This window comes from Anomalospiza imberbis, chromosome 1, assembly GCF_031753505.1.
Source record: "Anomalospiza imberbis isolate Cuckoo-Finch-1a 21T00152 chromosome 1, ASM3175350v1, whole genome shotgun sequence".
Classification (NCBI taxonomy): domain Eukaryota; kingdom Metazoa; phylum Chordata; class Aves; order Passeriformes; family Viduidae; genus Anomalospiza; species Anomalospiza imberbis.
This window is the reverse complement of record NC_089681.1, coordinates 93,652,522-93,670,458: the sequence shown is the minus strand read 5'-3', so window position 1 is coordinate 93,670,458 and position 17,937 is coordinate 93,652,522. Positions and strand designations below refer to the sequence as shown.

General features: G+C 35.3%; 1 protein-coding gene across 3 annotated transcripts in view; it reads left to right on the top strand.

Moving 5' to 3' along the window:
• Positions 1–17,937, top strand: part of ADCY1 (adenylate cyclase 1) — a 145,116-nt gene that overhangs the window by 106,066 nt on the left and 21,113 nt on the right. For all 3 annotated transcript variants that reach the window (XR_011002487.1, XM_068200298.1, XM_068200307.1), the window contains exons 8-12: positions 3,529–3,684; positions 7,561–7,755; positions 9,189–9,286; positions 12,788–12,872; positions 16,689–16,778. Coding sequence is in view for 2 of the 3 variants with exons in the window: in XM_068200298.1 (XP_068056399.1) it covers positions 3,529–3,684; positions 7,561–7,755; positions 9,189–9,286; positions 12,788–12,872; positions 16,689–16,778 (624 nt within the window). In the remaining variant the exon portion in view is untranslated. The remainder of the gene's footprint in view (positions 1–3,528; positions 3,685–7,560; positions 7,756–9,188; positions 9,287–12,787; positions 12,873–16,688; positions 16,779–17,937) is intronic.

Sequence of the window (17,937 nt, the reverse complement as noted above, 5' to 3'; positions counted from 1 at the left end):
AAAGCTAGCTTAGAGCAAGATCAGAGGAAAAGCAGAGTGAAAGACACTGGGGTTGGGTTTTCCATTTGGAGGGTTTTTTTTAAAGTCTGTTTTAACAGACTGTTTTGCATTTCCTGATTTTATCATAGACTTAGAGCAGAAGTTGAGATTACTTAAATATTTCACTTGAGTTGACTGTGTCAAAAGTGTTGTTCTGCTGTAAAAGCAAGAATAAAAAAAGGATATGATTTGTGAGATGAAGGTGAGAGAGAATTCCTTTGTATTTCAGATATTGTGTATGTATAGTAGTAGAATGAAAAATCCTCAGTCCCGGTGCAGAATTTACATGTCCTGGAACAACTAGATTAAAAAAACAAAGAACAAACCAACTAAAAAACACCTCAACCAATCAACCAACATTAGAAATAAAATTATATGGAACTGCTGAGAATTATCAGTGTGTCCAAATTGTGTGTATGCATTGTCCTTTGAGTGGCTGTGTTCTTAGCCAACCATGAAGTACAGTAGCTAAACAGTAGGTGTGTTCAAAATATTCCTAACATTGCACACCAGCTGAATTTGGATGGGGCCTTTGGAGGTCAAGTGGTCAGCCTCCTTGTTCAAAGCAGGGCTGGCTTTGTAGTTAGATCCACCTTTGAGTAAGTGCTGAGTGTTTCCCTGACTGGAAGCCTCTTGAGGCATGATCATCTTCACAGCTAAACTTCTTTGTATCAAATTGGAATTTCCCTTGCTACAGACTCTATTAATTGCATCTTGTTCTTTTTTCTGAATAATATTCAGGATTATTCTGTCTCTGACTTCTCTGTAGCTACTACTTAAGTGTTTAAAGACAGCAAGTAGATCCCTCCTTAGCCTTCTCCGAGCTAAATGAGCTAAATTCCCTCAGGTTCCATACCCTTGAAAACGCTAATTGTTTTGGTGAACCTTTGCTTAACTCACTCTAGTTTGTCATTGTTTTTCTTTGATGGGGGATCTCACATTACTCCATTTTTTTCAGTGACCTGAGCTGAAATTTCTATTTAAGTCTGAAACAACTGAAAAAATTCTCTGTATTTCCAACACATATAGGCTGTATACTGTTGATGTATTATCTGCTTGTAAGATTTCTAAGCTAAAAGAAACCAGTTGATGGTAAGAGCTGAAACTGTTCTACATATCAATTTGAAGATAAAGTCAGGAAACTGAATAAAAACATGTGGTTGGAGAAAAGTCATGCGGCAGGGCTACAGTTTGGAATCCAGTCCAAGTTTTCAAGTTGCAGGTTGTTCTCAGAAACACATCTGCTATAAGAAAGTTGCTTGGAGGAAAGTCTAAATTCTTTATTAATAGGACTTAAAATTCTTGTAGGAGGATATAGGCATGCACATATGATCACCTTTCACAATCATGTCTTCTTGGATCTTTTGCTAGTAAGATGCTCTACCTATTCTTTGCCACTCGTGCATCTATACTGTGGCATTTCCACAATGAATGTTGTCAAAAAGCTTTTGTGGGTCTCTGAATTTATTTAAAATCATCATTTATTTAAAATCATCAAAATTGTTGACTTAATTAATGCAATGTCCACTGTGAAAGGTTTGAGCAAAGAGCTAATGATCTCTTGAGATAAGGTTCACATGTAAATTTCTGAAAATGAAATTAAATGCAAAACGGGAGGGAGGGAGTTTCAAGAAAGTTGCTCATTTTTGTTGTATCAAAATGTTGATAGAAAGACTTTGTAAAATATGTAGAACTTCTAGAGGAATTAGGGCTATATTAGGAAGATATGTAAGTGGAATACTTCTCCAAAAAGTATGTTTTAGCTGTCGGGAATTGTAGCTCAAAAATCAGCCATACTCAAGCCTAACAACTATCTACTTGGTGTCCTTAGGAATACCTAAAGGATATTAGTATGTGAAAGTCCCTGTAGAGTATCTTGTATGCAATTCAGTGGTAAGTCTTCTGCCAGAAAGCCCTTGAAAGAAAGTGTTCATATTGGGAATCTCTTCATGCAGGCTATTGTTAAACTACCACTTATACAAGTGACTATGCACTAGATATACAAATGTCCTTTCAGATTTCAGCTGCTGACTGAGCAGTGGAGTGCAGTGCAGTGCAGTGATGCTAATTGGCTTCAGCCAGTCTTCCAGTGTACAATAGAGCACCTAAGCACCTTTGTACATTTGAAGCCCGACACATGTTGAGAACATGGCTGCTAGGAAAAAAAATAACAAGTGCAATATTGTGGTCATTATTGTGCTTCATAGCCAGTGTGTAATTGACTAAACAAGGTATTGAAAGTTCAGTAATGTATAACCTTGATTTTCCAGAAAATGCAAGTGCATGGCTGTATGTATTAAACGTAACAACAAGCCAATATTTGAGATGCCATTCAGAATATAATCAGTGTCATTTCCCCTGCCCATCTAAATTTAATTGTCCAAGAAAACATACTTTAAACAAATGTTTTCAGTTTTTTTCTTCATTCTTTGATCCTTGACATGATGATGTAAACTTCTCCAGTAAATCACAGTATTGTGAATAATGCACAGCAAATTCTCATTGTCATTTGTGGACTTTAATAGCATTTGAATAAAGTTTTTGGAAGTAATTTGCTCTGTCTTTTGTACCTAGGAAAACTAAGGACCATATCCTCTTTACTTCTTTATTTTGTTGATCCAGAAGAAATTAATTTTACAAGCTTGAATTCCCATACTGAGGAGGCATGGAGTCCTGCCATGTTTCTCATTAACACTTTCCACATGCCAGAAGGATGAATAAGTTTGGTATAAATATTGAGGATATAATATCTTGATCTGAAAAAGCATCTGAGCATGTGCTTGGGCTTTACTGAAGTCAGTAGTAGTTAAATACATGCTTAAGAGTTAACCAAGGAAATATATGTCCTTGCTGAATCAAGATCAACATGGTAAAAGGAATAGATTATGCTTAACTCTTTGAGAGTATTTCTTTGTGGTATAATACTTCTTGCTTTGTAGAAATAAGATGTGACTTATAACCTCAATGCCTCACACGCTCCCTTTAAGGCATATATATAGATATCTTTAAAGCAAAAGTTATTCTCGTCACATTTTAATAAACTTCCTATGGCTGAAGTAACAAAATAAAGAACAAAGAAGACTGAAATTATATTTTTTAACGTCAATTAATAAAAATGCTAATTGCCACCTTATTTTCCCTGTATTTTCAGATATTTATTTTAATGTTAAAGAAATACAAATATTACCTCTTTTATGAGTCTGTCATTAATGCACTTTTTTTATAATTCACACTTCTAAGAAAAGAACAGTTTCCAAAATGTTAAGTATGAGTTTACATAAAGTCTATTCAATAGATTCTTTACATCTCATGTTGAAGAAAGATGAAGTAATTTCCATTTGCAAATGTGAGATGTTTAGCAAAAAGCATTGCTTCTTGACTAGAGCGTTATTTTGTTCTGACCATGAGGGGGTGCAAATGCCTGCAAGTGTGTATGTCTGCATGGGAATGCAATATCTTGGTTATAAATATTATTTTTCTGACCAACAGATATTTCCTGGACTGATTCTCTCAGACATTAAGCCTGCCAAAAGAATGAAGTTCAAGACAGTCTGTTACCTCCTTGTTCAGCTCATGCATTGTCGCAAGATGTTCAAAGCAGAGATCCCTTTCTCCAACGTCATGACATGTGAGGATGATGATAAGGTAGTCCATGTGGGCCAAGTGCACTCTCTGGGCATCAATTCCAGGACTGCATCAGGCAGACCATCTTTGAGAACATAGCGGATGATGTTACAAACAGATAAAAACATTTATGGTGTTCCTGCTGGAGCTAGATAAATCTAATTCCCACAGTAAAAACCAAATTTAATTATAAAAGCCCTCAAATTTGGAGCTGCTCTTAGAAAAGCCAGCATAGGTATCCTATGTGGCTTCTGTTAAGGGCTTTTTTCACAGGAACTGGAATTTCTGAGGCTGTTTCCATTCTTTTAAACATATATTCTTTTGCATCTTTTGTCCATCCTTATCGGAAGTTGACGGTGACAAATGCAAACCAACAGAATAATTTTGTTTCTCTAGATGGTTATCTGAAATATGAAAGACAATTAATTAGCCAAAACTCCTCTTTGTCCATAATACAAATCCTAAACATAAAAGTCCCTAAGACAAATATAAATTCCACTTTCTTGGATGCTTGGTAATTCCATAAATCAAAACTCTTTACATACTAGTAGCCTGGTTTGCTTATTTTCTTTATATGAATCTACCTGTAAATTTATGGATACATACCGTGAGAGTTGCTTGTTCCATTTTTTTTGACAGCAGGTGGCAATATTACACAGGTCACTCCACCACTGAGTGGTGGCACATGAGCCCTGGGATCAGTAATTTAGCTTGACTGATTGCTTCACATTTTTTTTAAATTTTTTTTCATTTACTGAAGACTCAGTCTAAATCTTACTTTCAGAAAGTATTCAAACTTTAATATTTTGATTTTTATATGTGCTTGTGTTTCCTCTGCAGAAAAGGGGGAGAAAAGACAATTTGTTCTTTTTAAAAACAGTTTCAGTGAAGACTTTCAGAAACTCCAGATTTGATTTTGGCCATGTACAAGGCCTTCCAGTCGGTATTTAGTGTTATCTTTGAGTATTTTAAAAAACAACCCACACATTCTTTGGAGGATATGCAATACTTTACATTGTGTCTTGTCTACGTGTATGTGTAAATGTGGTAATATACACAGAAAATACCCATGTGGACTTTTTAGTGACCTGATGAATTTTTTTTTCATGCCAGAACATTCACAGTGAAGTTCTACAATGCTATCAGGAACAGAAACTGTTCTGGGCTTTTGTAACTTTTATGTAACACATCATGGATTTTTATTATATGATGCTAATATAAATACACTGTGTTACAATATAAGGCTTCTTTAGAGTTTTCAGCACTCAAATAATGTAAATAAAGTAAAATACATGGGGTCTTTAAAGGCTTTGAAGCCAGTGCATTTCTGAGAAACATAAATACTGGATCTTGATCATATGGAAGGCATGATGTAAGTCTATTGTGCAAAATAATAGAGATACAAATAAGAGACTTAGAGGAAATAATTATATTTAAGAAACAGCTTTTTGATTAAGAATAAAAACTTTAACTCTGTTTTAAAATGGCAGAATAGATAATATAATTTATTCCATATATCAGAATAACACTCATATTCATCTACCCTCATTTCAGGCTTTAATGCAAAGAAACATTTATTTAAATACTGTTTTCGTCCCCCCTGTTGTTACAGTATAGGCTTAAATTTGAATTGTAAAAAGTCCTTGAAGATGTATTTCTGCTGCAATTACTGCAATACATATGCTAACTAATTATAGTTTATTGAGAGCAAAATTGTGTATTTCTTACACAGAAATTTCCATCATTTTCCTAAAACCACTCAATTTCCCTACAAATTACTGATACAAATGTTTCTTCAAGAAAACAAATTTCTCTTGGTTTAGAAACACTGAAAATAGTTGTTTGGCCAGCGATTTAAGCTCTCTAATCAATGTATGTCCCTAAGATTAGCTTCAAGTTGAAACAATTAGCTCTTTCACCAAAGACCAGGTAATGGGATCTGATAGCTTGAAGAAAAATGTAACCTTATAATTGTTTGCTGCTAGTGTAACCTCCTCTCCACATATAAAGACAGCAAAGCAAGAGTTGAAAAGTTACTTAATCTTTGCTAGGATCCATTTTTCTTCACAAACAGAAAACTAATATATCAGTCAGTAGATAAGCCCTCTTACTACTTATAAGGATTTAGATATAATATAATAATAATAATCATAAGCTATGTAAGCTAGTGAACTGCAAGAATTCACAGTTTGTTCACTGATGAGGTACTCCTAAGAATTTCTTATGAAATAAAAAAAGCTGATATTCCTGCAAGATTACTTAGATAGTGATCACCATCTTTTTAACCATCTGGATTAAAAGGATATGTTGTTGTATAGCCTCTAGAGTGGATATTTAGAATTGACTGTTCTGAAGAGATAAATTTTGTTTTCTTCTTTAACATCTTTCTGACAGATTCTACTTATTATATCCTGAGTAGACTTGTTGTTTCATAATGTTTTGAACTATCTTGAACTCCGCAGATGCTAGATAAAAAATATTCCTTTAACTTTACAGAAATAGTAGAACTTGCCTGAGCTTTGTTGTCAAAACTCTTCTGGAAAGTAGGCTTGACCCCTGTCAAGTCACAGAACCATAATGGTTTAGATTAAAGTGCCCTCAACTGGAGGTTGATACCAGTGTGGCTGAGATGCTGCTCAGTGTCTCCTGAATGCTCTCTGTGAAAAAATGAGACAGCCTGTTTAAAATGCCTTTCAGGTATGCTCTGTGATAAATCTTTTCCACTGGAAAGGACTATGAGTAATCATCTTATAGCAGTGCTATCTCAGCCTTGGAGGAGTCAGTTAGGCACAGGTTAGTTCTGATAATTTGTTGGATAGATCCATCTGTGCAAGTGCACTTGAGGCATACTCAAGAGGTCTTAACAGGAGAGCCAATTGGGTGAGTTAAAGATAGCAAGACTTGAGATTTCAGAACTTGTTTAGCCACAGGTGGTCATTGTCCAAGACTTTAAGGTAAACTGTCTTTTTGAAATATGTATTGTTACCTAGACAGTAGGACTTTTCTTGTGTTATGAGTGTTAGCATTCAGGAACACATAATCATGGGATATGATTATATGCAGGTGCTTTTATTTGAAGAGCTCTGGGAGTCAGGGGTTTCAGACCCAAATCTGACTCTGACATGGTTTCAAGCTGAACATGTTTTATATTCTATCATTACATAACTACATATTAGTTATTAAGCTTTTATTGTTCTATTGTATACATTGATCTCATCCAAGTATGGATTTCTTGTGATCCCCCCAAACCCCCTGAACATAGTTCTCATGATTCTTGTTACAATCAAACAATAATTATATCTAATTACAAAACAAGCATTACTTCTAACAATCATATCATTTTTCATATAATGATTACACAGGTGCAGTGCAGTTTCACATGATCTAACAAGGACAAGGCCTAACATTTTCCCAGGGCCTACCCATAACTTTTCCCCAGGTCCTACCAAGTTCAACTCCCCGAACTCCCATGATTTTAGAAACCTTTTAGTATCATGAAGAGCCTGGTTATCTTGTCTTCAAGATTTCCAGAGCTCCACGTCTTCTGTTAAGAAAACAAACCAATATAAAACCATTTTGCAAGGTAAAATAATCCTACTGGGTACAAACTGATTATTTCCTCAGTGGCAGAGGAGTGTCAGGGCCATATGTGAAAAGAATTTCTGGATGAAAATCTTGGAATGAAGTGGGAGTTTTCTCTTTGATTTGAATGATATTAGGATTTCAGGTAAGGAATTTTAAAAAGGTGACATTCGCACAGAGATAAGAACTCTGTCTTTTGTAGTTGCTCTGCTTAATGAATTCCACATCCTCTTTGTGAGCTTGAAGTAATATGAACAGCAGTGCAAAATCTCAGTGCTAATAAATTCTATGCTTCTTTCTTCGTCCATATTACAGAGGAGAGCATTAAGGACAGCCTCTGAAAAACTCAGGAATCGCTCCTCTTTCTCTAACAATATTGTACACAACACTCCGGGAACTCGAGTGAACAGATACATCAGCCGCTTGATAGAGGCCCGGCAAACTGAGTCTGAGATGGCTGACTTGAATTTCATTACCCTGAAGTATAAGCAAATTGAGCGTGAAAATAAAGTAAGGGAGTTTAAAATTATTTTTACTGATTTCACTGACCATAAGCCAACTAGCATTGGGGTTTTTGTTTAGGTTTCATACAATGCTTAAATTCTACTCACTATCTTTAAATACTCCACTGGACTGTCTCTCTGTTAAGAGGGTGACATTATCTCTACCTTCTATGGAAATGCTTGAAGGGGATAAAAAGAAAGATTGGTATTGTCCTACTTGTCAGAATCCTACCCTGTGTTATATATCCCGTGTCTTGGTCTTTCATTTGCTTCTCCAAACAGTCTGAGTCACTTGTTTAATGCTGTCTCATTGCAATGTGTCTGCCTACTCACTCATCTGCTTTGGAGAAGTGTTATTCACAAGAAGATGCATAGGTAGCCTATGCAGGCTAAGTGTGGTAAGTAAGTATTGATCCAGATGATAAGATTGTATCCAGAAATCTGGATACCAAGATAAGTATTGATCCAGAAATTCTAGAAAATAATTTTTTTAAAAATTTCAATCTCTGGACAAGGCTGCAATATTATACCAGTGCGGCAGTGCTGAAAGCAGGGGATTTACTCAGACCGTACAAGCATGCATATCAGTTAACAATTGTTCCTACCTTGTAGGGGCATTTTTTGTGAAAACTAATTTTTTGTATTTACAGCCTTTATGTGTTTGGAAATACAAAAGTGGTATATGGTTTTGAATTAATTTGGCAGTAGCACTTATTTTTCCACTGTAAGTCACTTTATAGTCTAAGATTTCATGTCACTACTGTTTCAAGTTAGAAGGATGTGTGCCATATTGGATCCAATTTTTTAAGGTTTTAAGCATAAATTTTGGGTTCACGTTTCCAAAGTAACTTATTATTAGGCTGTGATGTTTTTCTTTCAAAATAAAGTCTTCTGGGGTGAATGATATTGAACTTTGGATCTTTCTGAGAAAACACTTTAGTGTTTCGACCCCTAGAAAGCTTCCTCTCATTAATACTGTAGCTTAGTGGAATTAGGGACAGTAGCTGCTCCAGACTGAGCCCATGTATCTCATTAGCAGCTGCCTCCAAGTCCACTCCTTAGTGTCCTGTCATGGGCAGCTGAGGTGACAGGACTGCTTGAAAGCAGCACTAGGGAGTCTATGGCCTTTTATCATGATGAGTAAACAGAGGGATGGCCACCCCCTTCTGATTCAAAATGGCTGACTTTTTTTTTCTCAAAAAGATAAACTTATATCTGAGCCTAAACCAGTTACAAGGTAAAAGAGAAGTCTGTCAAGGAAAATCTTGTGTAGACTTCCCTCATCTGTTTTTTCAGTGCAAATTAAACCATCATGTTTTTAACTAAGTAGGGGCTTGTTTTATTTTAGGATACAGTTCTTTCTTACTGAGAATGGACAAGTGTGGGTGTCTAGGTATGTATGAAATATTTACTATCTTCACTTCTTCCTTTCTTTAACAGTACCACCAGCTTCAGGATGAGTACTTCACCAGTGCTGTAGTTCTCTCACTAATTCTAGCTGCCTTATTTGGCCTTGTCTACCTTCTAATAATACCACAGTAAGTTTCTGTCTTTTGCCATCATAACTCAAAGTGGAACATCCTCAGACATCCTGCACAGGTCAAAATTTAAAGTCTTTGGAACAGGAATGGGGACCTAAGTCAGTATCTTCTCAAATGGGAGATTCTCTGTTAGTATAGCCCTCAGTCTAATTGTTATCTCTTTCATTTGTCCACAGGAGATACTTTTCACTATATATTTTTTTTTTTTGTTTTGTAGTAGTATGCACTTAAAGGAAAAAAATACATTTCAGTGATTATTTAAAGTTTCGGTGGTTATTTTTAACTTATTTAAAGCATTTCTGCATTACAAACAAAGTTGTTACTACTTCCTTTGGGTTAAGTACTTCAGGTATTTATAGCAACAGAGATAAAACCCTGCAGAGTTTAATGGGAACAAAGTACTGAAAGTACCCATCCAACTGCATTGAGGCTTGCATTTATAGTATTCATTGAAGTTTTTTGTATCAACACTATCCCTGCATAAACTGCCTAGTGTGTATTTTGGCTATGCATATATAACTTGCAGTCCAACATTGACTGCACTTAAGTACACATAACCAAATGATGTGTTTGGGAAGTGTCCTATAAGTATTGTTGCGTGATTAGTTAGTGATTACCTCAGATTTTGTCAGTTCTATGTTAGTGCTTGCTAAATAAAAAATAATTAGACCACTTTCAAATCTAGAGATTGATAGAATTGTGTATAAGGTCTAAAAATTATGAATAATGAACTTTTTTCAGATTAAAATATCAAAACATTACAAATAAACTTTATTCACTTTTATAACTACTTCAGTGTGAATAGAACAGGCCACAGGATAATGCTTTTGAAAATTCCATTTAAATTATGGCCTTTTCTATTCACAAATCCCCAGTTAGAATAATACTTCTATAATCTATAATTTCTAGTTGAAAGATTGAAAAACAGTTTATTCATATTAATAAAATAGAGACACTAATTTGTAATATAGCACCTTTCATCTAAAGAATTCAAAGTAACTCAATCATCATTTACCTCATTTCCAGACTAATGACTTTGCTGACTAATTGGAGCATGATTAAGAAATCTTTCTCCTTCTTCAATAAGCCACAGCTGCAGTACATAGCAGTTTTGAACAAGGAGAAACATTAGTGTATTAGTGTAGTTGAAACTAGAATGAATTTCCAAGAATCATATAATAGCCTTTTGAAAAACTACTGTCACTTAATAACAGAAGGGCAGAGATTCAGTTTAAGTAGTTATGTGACAGACACACAAGCTCCAGAAGAATATCACCAGAGAAGGTAATGAAGATGGACTGGGTTAGTTAAAAAAGCTACCTGCTGAATGCTCCCAAGTTCTTTCTTCCAGTGGCTGAGTGGTGGCTTATAGCCAAATTCTTCTTGGGCTCTTCCCTTGCTGTGACACAGATGCAAACATAAGCAAAATTAAAATTTTGGAAGTATAGGAAAATTTCCCCTCTTTCCAGAGTTTGGAGCTTTAAGCTGCTATTTAGATTGCCAAAGTAGTTATACATATGGCAAGAGAATGCAAAAGCCAAGACAAGGCTTGTAATATATTACCCTATTGGGAGAATTTATATATCATAATATTTCAAGGAGGAGGTTGATCATCTAGACAAGAAAATGTCATAGGAAAGTCAATTACTGCATAGATATACAGAAATCAATGGGCTTGCTGTTCTCACAATTCTTAACATCTTTTGAGCAAAACAACTTCTCAACTAAAGACACATTTTATATTCCCAGATGGAGGTGGTCAAAGTAAGGCTATGTTCCTGTCAACCTAAGCTGTCCAATTATGGAGGCACATACACAGTGTAGCTGCTAAAAGCCCTGACTATGGACCCTTCTAATGTCTGATTCTGTCTTTACTTTCAAAAAAAGCAGTGTAGCCCTTTTTAGATGCCAACTCAAATGCCTGTCAAGGTCCCACTCAGCACTACTGACAGCACTACTGTCAGCTATTGCTGCATTATAAGATGTTGCAGACATGTCCACTGCATTCTTTTCTAGCATGCTACCATCTTGAATACAAGTGAATTCTCTAAAGGCATGAGATCCTGCCTTGATTAATACTTGTATTCAGAATCCACACTAACAGCACCCAGAATCATTTTCTCATTCTGTGTACACATACTACACCACAGAATTCTCACAGTTCCTGTATCAGTATAAACTGATACCTGAATTTGAAATCAAAGTCAAATAGTTAGAAACTATACAGGAGAATTGCACACTTCTGCTGTTAGAAATCCTGTATAAACAATCTTTTTTCCAGTAATTGTCAAGGGCACCGATGCATAAATGCCTGAATCCATTGCTCACATGGCTTCTGGACTGACTGGTTTGTTCTCACAAGTTAGAAAAGAAGGTGTGAAGATCATGTTATACTGCTGTCATACAGCCCTGATTCCATGTCTGCCATGGGGCCAGGCTGTCCCTGAGCAGAAATCAAATGCACCCACACTGGTGGACTAATTTTTGTTAGCTTGCTTATATCCATAAGGTACTTTTCCAAGAGAAGTTTTCTGGAGAAAGTTCTTGGTTTGTACCCTTCTTCCCATTAAGAACAAGCATATTTTGATAGCTCAGAAGTGGGAAGATTAAGAATTTAAGAATTATTACATCATCTTTGTGAAACTTAAAATTTGACTAACCATTAAGGAAGACTCAAAACAGGGAGTTTTTCTGTTTCATTAGAAGACAGTTTTTTCTGATTTTATTTGACTTGCTAAGTGTCTAAATTGAATGGCCGTTGAATTCTGAGTCTTTGAGAAAGAGAAATGAGACAGAAAAATCATCTGGTAACTGTTAACACCACTGCCAAGGCCAAGTAATTGAGTTACACACTCCCCTTACAAGACTCATCATGCTGAATATTCTGCACTAGCCTACAATTAGAAAGTGTCTCTCCTGACTACTATACATTTGAATTTTGATCTCCTTTCTGACATCAGAGTAGAGACCATTCACAAGAGCATTTACTAATTTCATAGTCTTGAGAGAAGTGGACATCACTGCTAAATTTGCATTGTGATGGTTAATATAAGAGAAAGGTTGAGGAGGACATCCTCCACCATTTATAAAATACTATTTCAGAAGGACCCCTACTGTAGTTTGTTCTCATCTATTACTGAGTTGCACTGCATTACTGTCGCCGTAGAGCAGGATGGGAACGAAAATGACTCCAAGTCAAAGGCAAGAAAATGAACTCCTCTTCTTTATTTCAAATGCACCACTCTATATATAGAGAACATCGTGCGGATTAATTTCATTGGTCTTAGAGTAAAACATCTCACACTATTGCTGTGCAGTGAATGACGCACGGTGGCAGAACATATCTATAAACAATGTGAACAACAAGATAGATTAGAGAATTATTTACATTCTTTCCCAACTGTCTCCCAGGCTCTCACCTGGTTAGAAAACCTCTCTTTTTCTCTCTGACTGAACTGAGAATATCCACGCATTACTTCTATTGTGTTTTGATTCTAGGACTACCGTAGTTCTTGTTCTCCTGGTGTTCTGCATATGCTTCCTAGTGGCTTGTATTATGTACCTACATGTCACACGAGTACAAGTAAGTGATTTAAGATTTTGTGACTATTCTTCCCTTTGGTGTCCATGATATGTTTGTCCTTTGGAATATGAAGCCATCAGTGTATGCTTCACAGATTCACAGAGTCTGAAATTTATGCATTTAAAGTTCCTTAGTAATGTATTAGATACTTCAAAACCAAAGATCAATCATCTGAAAGCAGGCTTTTTATGTGAGTAATCATTACAGCAGTGTGGCCTTCAGTACCATTAATTCTACACTTTGTTTTTTTGCTAAATCTTCCCTGAACACCTACCACTAAATATTGTATTTAGATAAACTGCTTTAACCTGACTTTTACTGCTTTCTGACTACAGAGCACAATAGTTCTTCCTTTCATTTCAGCTGCTCTGGGTGTAAAGTCCTGCTAACATCCCCTCTGTTTTCAAAAATTTTCCTTCCAAAACAGCAGCTGTTTTGATGGTGAAGCACAATATTTTGCACACACAATCCTTGGCCTTTTCAAAACCTTCAGTACTGATTAATTCTCCTGCATTATATTTTCACAATGGTAATGATGCAGAAGGACATTTGGTTGTTTTAGGGGAGAAATAGGTTTGCCAGATCAGAATAAAGCATCTACAGGCTAATTTTCTGATGAAAGAAATCTCTATTGGATTAATATAAATTTAGTATTTTCAGAAAAATATCAGGAAAAAACACCTACTCAGTTAATCAGCTTTTCTAATTAGGACACACTAATTTTAGTTTTAAAAAAACCCTTCTTCTACCCTTTGGCATAAGAAAAGCATGTGTTTTCATGGGAACATAAATAGTATATTAGCAGAGTACCAGGTACTGAAAAGAACCTTATTTATGAACTGACAAAATTATTTGGGAATAACTTTGATGATCTCTTTTTTTTATTAGGGCAGAGTAGTTTATCATCTGTTCTTCTCTGTATAGATTGTAGAAATGCAGACTAAGTTTGTAGCAAGTTACTTCTCTTTATACCATTTCCCTGGGGCTAGTGCAAACATAAGAAGTATTCCATCAGTTTTGTCAGTCAAGAAAATTTGTATTTATTCCAGGTTCCTCCAGAGATTCAATACCAAACAGGATCAAATCCAGCATTAGAAAAATAAAGAAATATAAAACCTTAGAATATCACAATTTAAAACTTCGTGGCAAAAAAAAGTCTTATAATAATTAAAATTAATATGATTAATATTAAAATTAATATGGATAATGGATATACAACTGTAAAATAGTCATTCCCCTATTGTAATCAGTCTTATGGCACTTTCTTGCTCTTTCACACTGCACGAGTGACTCAGCTTCTCCATGCTTTAGCATTAAATACCTCACTCGTAAAACTACTGTAATAATATTTTACTGTACCAGTTACCTATAATTTTGGTAATTTGACACTACTTATCTAGTTACTAAAAATTCCACAAATAAAAAAAAAAAAAAAGAAAATTAAGCCCAAAATTCTATGCTATCATAAAAATGCAGATACAATCTTAGAATGACTTAAAGTCAGAAGTATAAATCTAAATATTGTATCAGAATTTTAATTCAGACATGTGTCATACCTTATCTTTTAAAGGTTTGTTTTCCATTTTAACCCAGTAGCCTAGCATGTCAACATTTAAAACATATATGTACTATACAGACCAAAAAAATTGTCTGTGCAATGTGTTAGGACATGTGATCTTTGAATCCATATTTTGCTTTGTCCCTCTTAACCATCCAGCATTATCTTCAAACCATGGGTATTATCTCTTTAATAAGCAGTAGATAGCTTGTTTGGTTGCAAACTTAATTAGTGGAATATATATTTTTTCTTCAAGCAAAATTATTTTGTATTTTATTTATATGGATAAAACCACATATGTTCCACCTCACTTGTATATAGGATTCTGGTCTAGTTAAGTGGACAGTTTGATGGTTAAAATACTATGGGGATAATCACATTCAGAGCATAGCACTTTATGGTTATACTTTACCTTGAAACCAGTAATAAGTGGGATACTACAGGAGTTTATCCTGGATCCTGTCTTGTCAGACATTTTTATCAACAGCCTGGAGAAGGACATAGCAAATACTCATGTCAAGTTTTCAGATGACTACAGTTTTGTGAGAACAGCTGGCAGGATGACTATTGAGAGGGTCCTAGATAGGTTGACGGAATGGGCAAACAGGAATCTTATAAATATAGAATGTATTTATAAAATATATAAATATATTATAAATATAGACTGTAATGCAAAGTCCAGGCCCTGAGAAGAAATAATACCATGCAATGACACAGGAGGAGTAACCAACTCTGCAAAAATGGCCCTGAGACTCTGGGGGTCAAGACAGACAGTACTTTTGAGCCTCCATGAGGTCCCTTCCAATCAGAACTGTGTGATAGTGATGAACGAATGCAGAAATAGTCTTTTTTCATAATGTAATTTTGGACATTGCTCTATCTCCCTTGAGACACAGCTTTTCAAACTCAGATTCCTATAATCTGAGCTATTTTTCTTCAATATGCTCCGTTTCATTAAAGGTGATATACCTCAGGTATCCCAATCTATTTTATTGATGCTAGTACTTACACTGGTAAGAAAATTAACTCAAATCCATAATACAATCTACTACTAATATTATATTGATTACTGCACACCTACATTTACATGGACTTAACCTATATTGAAGCCAGAATATATTTGTAGATTCATGCTTACTTTTTTTTTCTCTAATTGCTGTATTCTGAAGGCTACAGTAGCCTCTCTCTGACTACTTTGCTACCTGCTGGAAGCTATGCTTTTGAGGCATGATACCCATGAATTTAACAGCTTTTCTTCAAAACTGTTGACTTTCATCCAAAAATCAGGTGTTTCCTTGCTCCATTTAACCTTAAGTGAAATTCAGCCTTGATAAATCTGAGCTTCCTCGTTTTAAAGGACACAGACTAGCCTCCACTTTAAATCTGACCGTTTCTTGGATTGGATTCTTGACCCTTGAAGTCATTAGAAGAAGTCCTGTAGTCTGAAAGATACATCTAGTAGATAATAGATGCCCCAAACATTCTTAGTGTAAGGGGAAAGGAAGGAAAGCAGCTTTACCTGGAAGCAGAGTTGATCAGAATGACTGGAACAGGCCTAAGTACACAGCCTGACAGAGTTACCCTTCCTATCTCACATTCTGCCACAGGCTTCCCAGCAGCAAGAACTTAATAGTGTGACAAATGGAATCAGGGTTAAAGTGGAGACAAACAAAATGTTCACAAGGCTCAATTTCACCAGATATTTTTGTTGTCTACTGCTGTTTATGAAAAATTCAATGTTTTTATGAGTCACAATAATTAAAACTACCCTGGCATTTAACTTGCCTATTATAGCAGAAGACACATATATCACTCCAAAATTCTATGCTATCACAGTATGTTCTCTTGGATCACAATTTGCAAGGCAAAGGAGCTGAAAATTTGCGCGGTAAAAGTTGCTTTGGGTATTTTCCCCATGAGAGCAAAATCAAATGCCATCCTAAAATAAAATTTACATCAAGAGTAGACATACAACTAAAAATTTCTAAGAGTTTTAATTATAGTGAGAAATAATATATAGTAATAGTAATTTCACATTTATTATCCCCAAAACTGCAGTTACCATTAAAATGCACCTACACACTAACAAGTGAATAACAGTTACTATACAACAATTACTGCAATTTCATAATTTGCAGTACAGGTGAAATTTCTGTATCCCTTATTCGCTTCTATTTATAGACTATTAAAAAATAACAACCCCACTTTAATAATACTTCAAATATTTTATATATAAATCCTTTTTTTTTCTTTTTTAGTGTTTTCCAGGGTGCCTGACAATACAAATTCGTACCATTTTGTGTATTTCTATTGTGATCTTAATATACTCTGTGGCTCAAGGCTGTGTGGTGAGTATTTGAATCAAGTTTCACTTAAGTTAGTATTGTATTTTAAGAACACGCTTGTGCAGATCCCTTAAACACATACGATATTCTCATCTGATGAATTCCTACTTATTTTATTTTTTCATACTTGCAGAGCATGCTTCTTTGAAATTAAACCCCTTTGCTTCAATTGGAACTTTCATTGGCCTGAGACAGTGTATTGAATTAGGAATGGCAAAGCCATTAGCAAATTACACAGATAATACCTATTCAAAACCAATATAAATTTGTATTTCAAACCTTACCATCATGTAGACTGCTGGTGTCATATACTTTATGGGAAAACCATTTTTAAATGTTCAACTTGCTTACTAGTTCAATGGCTAATATTTTGTGACAGACAAGGCATGGTGTCAAAACAAGATTACTATTTCTATGTGGCAACTTATAGAACATACTTCTGTTCTGGGGATATTTTTAGTCCAGGCAGATCAGAAAAGATAGAGAGATTTTAAAATATTGACAGTTTTGTGTAACAAGAAGAGGTGCTTACACTGTGCTACTCATATGATGCATTCACATCTAATGTCTAAAAAGCTTCTGTTATATGAAGTGAATGTGCTCAATACTTCTGAAAATTGAGTTTCCTTTACTGTAGATTAGCAGAGAGTTCAACATGGTCGATTTGAATTCAAATGGTATTCAAACTTCCACCTAAGTATTTGTCAGTCAGTTGCCTTGACAAATTCCTAGCGGTCATCTTTAGCATTTTGGCTGCTAATGCTAATGAATAAAACATGTTAGGGTATTTAAAGGAAAGAATCCACATAAAAATAGCACATGAAACACAATTGGAAATGCTGAGAAGGCAGATGTTTCAAATCATGCTTCTCTGCAGGAATTTGACAATAAATTCTGCCCATTAAGAAGACATGAGCAATTCTCAGTGCTGAGATGCCGAGCCCCATATTTTGTATTTTGTGTATTCACTCATCCCTGGACCTGCCCTGAGAACATAATAACTAGCTTATCCCCATGAACTGATGGGGCAGAGGATCCCTTTTCTGTGGATTCCAATGTCTTGAGAGGAACCATGAATTGCTGATGTTGGACATTTCTGGGAATTCCTGAACATCATCTGTGTGAGTAACACACTGCTCTAATAGCACAAAGATGTATATAT